This window comes from Jatropha curcas, chromosome 6 (genome assembly GCF_041381405.1).
Source record: "Jatropha curcas cultivar XTBG-Jc1 chromosome 6, XTBG_Jcur_1.0, whole genome shotgun sequence".
In the NCBI taxonomy this organism is placed as follows: Eukaryota; Viridiplantae; Streptophyta; class Magnoliopsida; order Malpighiales; family Euphorbiaceae; genus Jatropha; species Jatropha curcas.
In genome coordinates, this window is record NC_143156.1 from 23,779,319 (window position 1) to 23,790,244 (window position 10,926).

Below are 10,926 nucleotides of genomic sequence, written 5' to 3' on the forward strand. Positions count from 1 at the left end.
CTGAGAAAAAATTATCATTAACCATATTCACTGTATTTTCTTAATTTCTTAATTCGTGTGAAAGGTAAATTAGAACTATATTTGTAATATTAGATGTAAATTAATTTACTAGTTTCACATATGAGTTGGTTCATCCACTGCGAGTAAATAAATACATTCTATAAAAATTTTAATTGTAAGACTTACATTTAAGAATTTTTTTTCTTCTTATATTATTGAAAAAGACCAATCAAATTACGCTTAATTGATAAATTTTAATTTTTTTTTCATAAAATAAAAGCTTTTTAATTTTGATAAGGTCCAATATAAAGATGTCAAAAGTTTTAATTTTCAATTTTTCACAAAAACATTTGAAAGGGTCCCACTTTTACTTCCTTGCACCGTATCACACTTTCTAATCTCCCCCGCTCCTCCTCCGCTTTATACGCGGCATTCCAAATATTTTTAAAAAATCAAAATTTCATTTTCTGACCAAATTACCCCTTCCCTTCATTTCTCCACTGAAAGTTAAACCCCTCTTCTTACTCCCTCTCACTCTCACTGCTCAGCCAGGAACTTCTCTCTCTCATTTCCAATAAAAAAGAACTTCTCTCTCTCTCTCTCTCTCTCTCTCTCTCTCTCTTATATTTCCGTCACCGTTAGTCCAAGAACTTCAACGTATTTTCCCGCCGGCCGTTGACACTGTTACACCACCTGGGCCCCAGTAAGATTTTGTTTTCATTTTCGTATTATAATTTTCAAAGCTCATTAATTAGTAAATAGTAATAACATCATTTCCTTAAATTTCCGTTTCTGGGTTTCTAACAATTTTTTAAAATATATATTTTTGAATTTTGAATGCTTTAGGATCTCGCCAATTATGGCAAGTTATTAAGTTCTAAAAAAATCGTTCGTTATTATCCGTTTGTGTGCGTTTCTTGAATCATTTTTGGAGTGGGTTATTGGTTCTTGGAAAGAAAGTGGTCTGTTGATTTTTGACCGTTAGAAAGAGGAGAAGACGAAAGAAGTGGTAAGTGGAGGTTTTTTTTTCTTTGTCTGTTTGGTTGCCCAGAAAATTTTGAGCATGTGGAAAAGGAAAAAAACAATTTGCAAAGTGATTTTTTTTTCTGATTTTATTATCCTTTCTTTTTTCCTACTGATGTTGATGTTTTCTTGGAAATTCACTCTACTGGTTACTTGTTTTTTTTTTGGGGTGTGTGAGCAAATAAACAGAGTATAGTTTATTTTCTTGTTTTCCGATTCCCTGGGAAGCAAAGTAATGAATGTTAAGAGGAAAATTGAAATTTGGCAACGATTTTCAATTTTCTGTTTTGAACTAATGTTACTGTAATTTAAACTTGTGGGAATTTAGCAAAATCAATTTAGGGATTATGATTGTTTGGCTCGAATCTCGGTATTGTGGTAAGTTTTAAAAGTGTATGATAATTGATTCTGCTGCTGTCAGTTTTTGTCAAGTCAAGGGTTTTTAGAAATGAAGATGGTGGGGGTAGTTAGGTCTTTTTAGGGTTTTGCTGAAAGTTAGATTAAATTAGAAGGCCTGACATACTTGTATTTTATTATGATTCTGTTGTATGTTCTACGAATTTTTACTGTTTGCTAAGGTTGCTGAACTCCAATTGCTGTTTCTATATTTGATTTTGAACTCCTTTTTTCTATTTAATTTTGGGTTTTCCTTAGTTTATTTGTTTATTTATATAAAGTTCAGGTATCAACGGTATTATGGCATTCAACTTTCAAGCCGTTTGCTTTGTTATTAAAATAATATGTTTCATGTGTGTGTCTGAGAGAAAGACTAATTTATTCATATAACTGATTTATATCTATGGACATGATTCTGGCTTATGACTCGTTTAGTTCTGCTGGTTTCTTATTTACATTTCAAATTCAAGATTGTATTTTTTTCTCTTATGTAGTTGATTGATGGTATTTGTGTTAGTGCTGGTTTATTAACCATACAAGCTTTGATATTGCGAAATAAAATTTTAATCTTGTACATGCTATGTATATTTGTTCCTCAATTTATTTGGTTAATTAAGGTTATATGTTTATTAACACCAAGTCCTTTTTTTTTTTTTTTTTTTTGAAGTTTTATTTTATTTTTTCTATCTAATAGTTATATCTCATAGATATAATAATTTTGACAGAAAAGAATCAGCTTTCTTTTTCATCATTTTATTTCCGAAATTCTTTTTCTTTTTTAAACCAATATTATTAGTGCATTCTCATTCCTTCTTTAATGTTATTTTCCTTTGCCTCATGTACCATTCATAATTATCTCCGCATTGCTGCATATATTTCTTTTTCCTCTGTCAGATATCTTAAGTGTTAATGTGATGGATTGGCAAAAAGAATCCTATTATACTGAACTTGCCAAGTTGTATGCTGTTCGTGAATCTAGGGTCTATTGTCCTTGCATTTCCTTTTATTTTTTCTGTTTTCTTATTTTTTTGTTTATGCAATTGAAGTCCAGGTTAGCAAGACCCCCTTCCTTGTCAGAACTGGCTATAAAATACCACTGATTTTAATGAGCTACAAATAACTGTTATAGTTCAAGGTGCCCTGATGAAGAAGTTATTCTTTTTCAAATCATCATCTTCTACTTCTTCTTCTTCTACCAAAAATGGAAACAGCGGTTCTGGTACTCTGCTGCCAACTGATAAGCAAGTTTACTGGGATATCCCATTGGAAATGGGGATGAACAATCAAAGCGGTGATAAGGCTGAGAACAGTTTCCAGAGTTCAAAGCAAGTATATGATAACTCTAGCTCCAGCACAAGTTCATGTCTTAGAAGGAGCCGATCAATGTCATCAGCTGCTTTCCTTGTTGATGGAATGCCGCAAAGTGATTTTTCTTGCACAGCTGATCAAAGTAGATCTCCTTCTAGTAGCATCACTGGTGCTGCTCATCAGCAATATGATCATTCAACTCGGTAAGGCTTGTTTAATTCACTAATATAGTAATACAGACTGTTCTGTTCAGACTTTCATTTCATACAATTACACTAAATTTCGCTGTAGCATTTTTCTGCCCCATTTATTTTAATTTCTTCATGATAGTAATTTATTGGCATTTGGTTTATGTTAGGAGGCGGGCTCTAACTCCTGAGAGGCAAGCCAAAGCGAAGCGACATGGAGTGGCTACAGTTCAAAATGGATATGGACAAGATAGGCCTGGTTCTTCCAGTTCTTCAGCAAACTCTACCTCTACTAATGTCTCAAGTAAAGTTTTGGATCTCTACATTGATGGAGAGCAGCAGCAGGAAAGGAGTAAGCCCAAAAACACTGCATTTCGAAGAAATTTGGCTCGGAATGGAAATGCTGGTAGAAGGCTTCCACCGCGAGTTCAATACACAGCACCTGAGTCACCAACTGATGGTGTCAATGATAAACCCAGGTCTCAATCTTTTCGGGATGCTAAAGGTTCCCGCCTTCGTTTCGTTTCCACAGATTGGGTAGAGAATGGATTTGGTCATGAATCTCCACGGAGACTTGCAAAGAATGTCATCGAAAGACTCTCCCAAACTTCTTCCCATAAATCAAGTTCAAAAGAGTTTGACTGTGATATCCCAATCACAATTGAAGATATCTATGGAGGATCCATGAATAAATGCACTGATTCAAATTTGGATGTTCCTTCCCGAAGAAGTTACTCATCAGAGGAACCTTATGAAACCATCGATGATTATCGTGGAAATGATTTCACAGGCTTTCGGAAACAAAATTGTTCAATTGGAAACAATGTTGGGGATGTCAAGTTTATTTCGTCTGAGGATTCATTAGATGTAGAATTACAGCAAAGATCCAAAGCTGCTGAGGAGAGGGTCTTGCTTCTTTCTGAGGAACTTGACCAAGAATGCTTTCTTCATAATAGTGGGTTTGATGTGCCTTCATTGATTCAGACTATTAGAAACTTAACAGAGGATAAACTAAGCTTGGCTGTTGAGGTTTCAGGTCTTCTAATGTCTCAAATTGCTGAGAGAGATAATTCTAGGGAACAAATTAGATCAGCAAAGGCTGAATCGGAGTCATGTACGCGACGACTAGAGAAGGAGAAAAGCGAGTTGCAATCGGCATTAGAAAAAGAGTTAGACAGAAGGTCAAGTGACTGGTCATTAAAGCTTGAGAAGTACCAATTAGAAGAGCAGAGGCTGCGTGAGCGTGTTAGAGAACTTGCAGAGCAGAATGTCTCTCTTCAGAGGGAAGTTTCTTCTTTTAATGAGAGGGAAACAGAAAGCAAAAGTGTGATAACATATTCAGAGCAACAACTTAGACAACTGACCTTAAGGGTGGAAGAGTTGAGCAAGGAGAATCATGATCTGAGAGAACATCTTTCTGAACTACAAGATAAATCCACCATAGCAGAAGAAGATTTTAATTGCATCAAAAGGAATTTCGAAGAGAAGGAGAAGGAATGCAAAGAGTTGCAGAAGTCTATTGCAAGATTGTCAAGGACCTGCAGTGAACAAGAGAAGACTATTGAAGGGTTGCGGGAAGCATTTAGTGAGGAAAATGAGAAAAAGCAAACATTGGGCAAGTTTGACAAGCACATAAAAAAATTGCAAATGGAACAAATGAGGTCGACTGGCATAGAATTGGCTTTAAGAAGGGAGGTGGAATCTCAAAGGATTGAAATCGATTCCCTTCGACATGAGAATATTGGCTTATTAAATCGCTTAAAGGGCAGTGGGGAAGACATTGGTGCTTTAACTTTAAAGCTAGATAAAGAAATGTGGACTCGTACATCCTGTCTGCAAAATCAAGGGATAACGATGCTAAAAGAGAGCACTCAACTATGCAGCAAGTTATTGGAATTCATCAAGGGGAAAACAGGCCAACTTCCAGAGCTGGGTATAGAGCTTATAAGAAATGGTTTAGATGGGCAGTTTGTTGTTGAAGCAGACATTAAAATTCAAGGCTTTAAGCGTGGAACAGAAAACCTCACAAGGAGTTTGCAGACAATATCTTCTTTGCTACAGGAGAAGTCCAGTCCGGTTACTTCAAAATTTGAGTTGCCATGCACTAAGGCTGATGGTTCAGGGAAACTAAATCATCAAACTTCAGAGGTGAGCTGCCATCTAAATCAAGGAGAATTATTCAATTTGTTATTATAGGGTTTTCTTTTTGAACTGAGTTTGCTGATATATGTTGTTCTCAGATTTGGGGTTGACTAGTTATTATAGATGTACTTTTAATTGTTAATGCTGTTATTGATTTTCTTTTTCCTATTACCTGTGTAGGAAACCTTGAAATTTGAGCTTAAAGCAGAAACTTTGCTTACAAGTCTGTTAAGAGAGAAGCTGTACACTAAAGAGTTGGAAGTTGAACAGCTGCAGGCTGAACTGGCAGCAGCAGTGAGAGGTAATGACATCCTCCGATGTGAGGTCCAAAATGCAATGGACAATCTTTCTTGTGCCAGCCACAAGTTAAAAGACTTTGAACTTCAGGTAATCGACTTTTCTGTGACAATGTGATGTTAAATGCCGTTTTTTTCCCAAGGTTATGCTTAGGATAATAAACTTCAAACACTTCATAAGATACAATTACACTAGTTTTGGTATTCAAGAAGTTCTACCAGACTATCAAATTAGCACGCTTAAGTGTCTGAGGTTCTAGACAATCATAAATAGAGGCAGAGAAATTCAATGGTTCATAAATAGAGGCAGAGAAATTCAATGGTCATGGGAACAATTATCGACCATCAGAGAAGTTTTCTTGGTGGTTCAAATGAATGAATACTACATTTTACATTTTCAGCTTGATGCTTATGCATATTCGTTATATCTGTTAGCTTCTTAATTTGAGTGGGTTGATGATTTTCACTTATTTACTAAGCACTTGCATATTTCTCTTGGTTGTTGCTGTGGGGTTAGGCTTTATACTTTTAGAAAATGTACAAAATACAACTTCTTAGGGAACTTACATTACTTGCATCTTTGTTTGCGCGCCAAATTTTGCAGCAGTAACATATTTCTTCTATTGAACAGATGCAGAAGAAGGATGAGAACATAAGTCGGCTACAAAGTGAATTCCAAGAATGTATGAAGGAACTGACAATAATAAAGGGTATTCTACCCAAAGTTTCTGAGGAGAGAGACTTGATGTGGGAGGAAGTGAAGCAATACAATGAGAGGAATATGCTTTTGAATTCAGAGGTTAGCGCCTTAAAGAAGAAGATAGAAGCTCTTGATGAAGACATTCTTCTCAAGGAAGGTCAAATTACAATTCTGAAAGACACTTTAGGCACCAGGCCTTTTGACCTCCTTGCCAGCCCTGATTATACAACAGAAGAATTCTTGCTAAAATGATTTCCCAATGAGCTGGGCTTTTTGGTAGGATGTGTAAACATTGTTGATAGTCCTATACTTAGAAATTGTGCTACTTGAAGTTTCTATATACTGAAACTCTCTCTCTCTCTCTCTCTCTCTCTGTTTTTTTTTTTTTTTCTTTTTTTGGGTTTGAGGTTTCCTTTATTATGTAGTTTTTTTTTTTTTTTTTTGTGGGTAAAATGGTATAAAGCTTTAATACCGTGATTCTTTTGTATAAGACTGGTTTTTGTAATTGTATTTAGTTGGCTAAAGCCATCAATAGTTCTTCACTGCCTCATCAGTAGAGGTATTTTCAGAGTTTGTCTGTTCATATTTTATTAAATTTGAACGCTAAACTTGAATCTTAATGAATGATATTTTTGCTTAAAAATAAATTGTTCTTCTAAAAAAAAAAAAAAAAAAAAAAAGGGATTGTTGACAAAATTCAGAAGGACAATTGATTTTATAATATCATTTTGACATAGACTATTGGTATGAAACCTCCAAATGTTTGTCATCCCAGACATTATTACTCTGTCACATTGTCATGTTGCATTCTGTTGCCATTAAAAGAAGAGTTAGAAGGCATTACCAATAGTGTGAAAAAAAAAAAAAAAATGAGAATCATTAATTTTTTCTCTTACTATTTCCATATGTAACTAGTAATGTGCTCAAATATTGCGCAGTGCAATTTTATTATATTATTTTTAAGAATTTAAATAACATTGTATGAATTTAGTATATTCTTATTATTACATTCCAAAATCTTAACACATAAATTACTCCATAAATTATTGAAATTAATTTTTTTAGTCCCGTGAATTTAATTTCTAACTTCGTCACTGTATTCAGCTAATTTCTAACTGGGTCATTGTGTTCGGCTATATATGTCCTTCTAGATTTGAATGAAATCCATAGCATATCATGCTTAATGTAATTTTCCATAAAGTATTTCCCTGGGCGAATTTAATATTTTGAATTATATAGCAAGGAGAGGTTTAATTAATTTCTTAGATAGCATAGGTTAGGATTTTTTTTCCTTTTTAGGTCCATCAATTTTGTTCTAGCAAAATAAAAAAAAAAAAATTGTAGGAAAAAATAATGGAAGGAGCTAGACACTTTGTCCTCCAATTATTTTTCTATTGTTTTCAAATTTCAACCATTGAAACTATAAATATCATTAATAAAAAAGACATTAGGTTGATTCCTTCCTAACCAGTAATACAGCACTAAAAACTCATTCCTTATTAATTGAATTCAATAATTAATAACTCTAAAATAAATTTATTATGTTAATGAAAAAACTCTTTGATTTTTTTTTCTATGTTCAATAATTATTACAGTAATAAAAAAAACTCTTCATTTTTTTTAATCAATAGCCTCATATAAATTTTAGGTTTAAATCTTTTGGTGCTTCTTTTTTCTATATATTCAATTTACAACTTTATTATAGTATAAATATTGATTTTTTAAAAATTTTTATTAATGAAATAGTAAATAATATTATTAACTTATTAATTATTAGAAAAAATAAAAAAGCTTTATTATTTGAAATAATATCAATGATATTATTAGTTATCTAGTTAATTAAAAAAATGAGAACATTTAATATTGTTAAATTAGAAAAAGCAACTGAAAATTTTTATTATTTCAAATAATATTAATGATCTTGTTTATTTTTTAGCTAATTATTAAAAAAATTGAAGAACATTTAATATTATTAAATTAGAAAAAATATTATTTAAAACAGTATTAGTGGTACTATTAATTATTTAGCTAATTATTGAAAAAATTGAAGAATATTTAATATTATTGAAATAAAAAAAAGAAATTAAAAATTTTATTGTTTGAAATAATATTCACGATTTTGTTATTATTTAGTTAATTGTTGAAAAAATTGGACATTTAATATCATTAAATTAAAAAAGAGATTATTTTGAAATAAGATTAATGATATTATTAATTATTTAGTTAACTATTGAAAAGAAAATCACTTTCCTTACCAATTCAGAACCTTAAAAGTTATTTATTATTATTTTTTTTTTTGCCACCTCAAAACTTTAATGTTTTGATATTGTGATATATAAGCAAATGTGCTTCTATTTTTATATCGTTATGTTTTGATACTGTCATAAATGTCTGTTTAGTGAAATAACCATAATGAAAATTTGGACGGCACAAAAGCTGGCTTTACATAAATCATAGTCTTCTTTAGTAAATCCTTGTGCTTTATGTTTTAGATTTTTTTTTTTGTAAATCCATAATTCAGATACGTCATAATGAATAAAATTTCATTATTTGTTGAAAAAAAAGGTGACATTGAATTAATACTATTGTCAATTTTATAAATGTTTGGTTATAAAGATATTTTCCGAGTTCACGTGTAAAGAAATAATATGAGTTCGATCTCAGGATACTAAGGGCTTATTTGGTTATGAAAAATATTCTCTTTTCTAATTTCTTGTTTTCAGCATTTTTGCTTTCTGGATATAGAAATAGAAATTAAGAAATCAAGTATCCTGAATAAAATAAAATAAAAAAGAAGAAAGAAATTTTTTAAAATCAAGAAATTTAATAAGTACCATTCACATAATTTTCTCAAGGGTATAGTAAGCTTAAACTAAAACGTTAGACTATTTATTAGTCTGTAACAAAACTTGCAACCTGAGGCATAAACCCATGTCCAGTGTGACAATAATCAAACCCATACCATACGTTTTCTGGCATGAATATTCTAAAATAAAAAACATTAGAAATTGAGAGTAAATGGTCATTACCCTCTTAGATGAAACACCTTACTCAACCTGGTCTCCAATCATCAGACCCAAATTTTTTAAGATGCATGCCATGTTCAGCACCGGTATTTAGCACTAGTGTTTAGTGTTTTGATTGTGTTAAAATATTATTTTAATTAATTAATTAATTAATTATGTCGTTTTCATAAAATATTTTTTTATTAATATTTAGCGTTTTATAAATTTTTATGGAACTTGTATCCATCACTTATCTTTATCTTTATCTTATTTCTTACTTTCATATTTTTTTATCGTCCTATACTCATAACTTATCTTTACCTTATTCCTCAATTTCATGCTTTTTTATCGTTTTATTTTACTAAATACTTTTATTTTACTAAATACTTTTATTTTAAATAGCGGTATCTACTGAAACAACTAAAACGAGCAGACACTTTGTCTCATGCATGGCCCACTTGCCTCAAACATGTCAATAGCACATTTTTCAAATCCTCCATAGGAACCACCTTGCTTTCTAGTACCCTTTAGAGGGTTTTTTTAGTGGCTTCATTATGATCAAGTTTCCAGATGAATCACTAAACCCAAGACTAATATGATCTTTAGTACTGGCCGATGGTGCACATGTTGTCGTCTCAATCTCAATTGAATAGAAACAATTTTTTTTTTTTTTTTTTTTTTTTTTTTTGCAGCTGTTGAAGCGTGATGTTTGTGATCTGGTTTCCATTGATTGAATGAGAAAAAATGAGGATAGTTGTAATGGAGATGAAAAGAAGAAAGCTTGTTCTCTTCATGAGTAGTTGGTTTATAATGATTTCTTGATCTGCTTATTCTTGGATAGAAGAATGGTAAGTTAAGGCCTTATCTATAATTCTTGATTGATGAAATGTTCTCACAATCTAATGTCTACCTTATAATATTAAATATTTTATTAACACTTGCATATCTTTTAAAGTTTCCAACTTGTTAGAAAAAAAGTAAGGGCAGCATTTCATTGGTCAATTCGACTAATTCAATTTAGTGAATTAAATATTCTGTTAAAAATTAAATTAAAAAAAATTAAATTTTCAGTGATTGGTTAAATATTCGGTTAAAATTTAATCAAATTAACCGACTTTCAAAACTGTATTGTTTTGATTAAGTAAATAATAAAATTAAAAATTAAAAATATTTCAATTTTTATTTCGATTAAAGCCAGTTAATCACAAAACTCGATTAGATCGGCCGGTTAAATATGTTTTCATTTTCTTTAACTTTGGTTCGGTTAATAATCAAAATTAATTCGATTAAAACAATTCGATTAAGTATGGTTAAAAAATTAATTCGATTAAATAAAAAAAATTAGGTTGATTTATTTCAATGAGAAAGAGAGAGGCGAAATGTAGAATCAGTCAACGACTTGATCTTACTAAAAAGAGAATATTTGAAGCATTGTAAGAGATTCCCTTCACTTTCAGTTGTGGAAATTTCATCTTTTAACTGTTAGAAACAGTGATCAGCCAACAAAAGCCAATGGTATTCCTTTTCAAAGATAAAATATAGCTTTATCAACTGATCTTAGATGGGTTAGGTACTTTGGTCCTATTGCGTATCTCAATTATCACATGATTGGATGTGGAAGCTAGCTATATGAAAATGAAACATTTGACCTTAACTAATCTGGCAAATTTGAAATTCAAATGGCACTTGTCTCTTTCAGATCTTTCTAGTGTATAGATCCATAGGAGTTTTAGCATGATATAGCACTCTAATGAATGTATCAAAAAGAAAAAGAAAAAATTGGATAAATTCAAATTTGGATTCTAATCATTTTGATTCTAATAACTTGGCACATCTAATCCAGAAAATGACTTTGGCACATCCAGAAA

General features: G+C 31.3%; 1 protein-coding gene across 4 annotated transcripts; it reads left to right on the top strand.

Moving 5' to 3' along the window:
- The first annotated feature begins 489 nt into the window (after nucleotides 1-489).
- Nucleotides 490-6,621, top strand: LOC105635093 (CAP-gly domain linker). Of its 4 annotated transcripts, none has more exons than XM_012218085.4 (5): nucleotides 490-703; nucleotides 2,466-2,930; nucleotides 3,086-5,063; nucleotides 5,238-5,444; nucleotides 5,985-6,621. In XM_012218085.4, the coding sequence occupies exons 2-5, from the start codon at nucleotides 2,563-2,565 to the stop codon at nucleotides 6,303-6,305; spliced, it is 2,874 nt and encodes a 957-aa protein (XP_012073475.1). In that variant the 5' UTR covers nucleotides 490-703; nucleotides 2,466-2,562; the 3' UTR covers nucleotides 6,306-6,621. The 4 variants fall into 4 exon arrangements, with proteins under 4 accessions (XP_012073475.1, XP_012073480.1, XP_020535571.1 ...); XM_012218090.4 differs by having other exon boundaries at nucleotides 2,471-2,930; XM_020679912.3 differs by lacking the exon at nucleotides 490-703 and adding an exon at nucleotides 847-1,009.
- The last annotated feature ends 4,305 nt before the right edge of the window (nucleotides 6,622-10,926 follow it).

Excerpts from the sequence above, each read along its gene's own strand:
- LOC105635093 (XM_012218085.4), top strand. The coding sequence starts at position 2,563 with ATGAAGAAGTTATTCTTTTTCAAATCATCATCTTCTACTTCTTCTTCT. Across the intron at positions 2,931-3,085 it reads CAATATGATCATTCAACTCG|GAGGCGGGCTCTAACTCCTG; the intron begins GTAAGGCTTGTT and ends GGTTTATGTTAG. Across the intron at positions 5,064-5,237 it reads TAAATCATCAAACTTCAGAG|GAAACCTTGAAATTTGAGCT; the intron begins GTGAGCTGCCAT and ends TTACCTGTGTAG.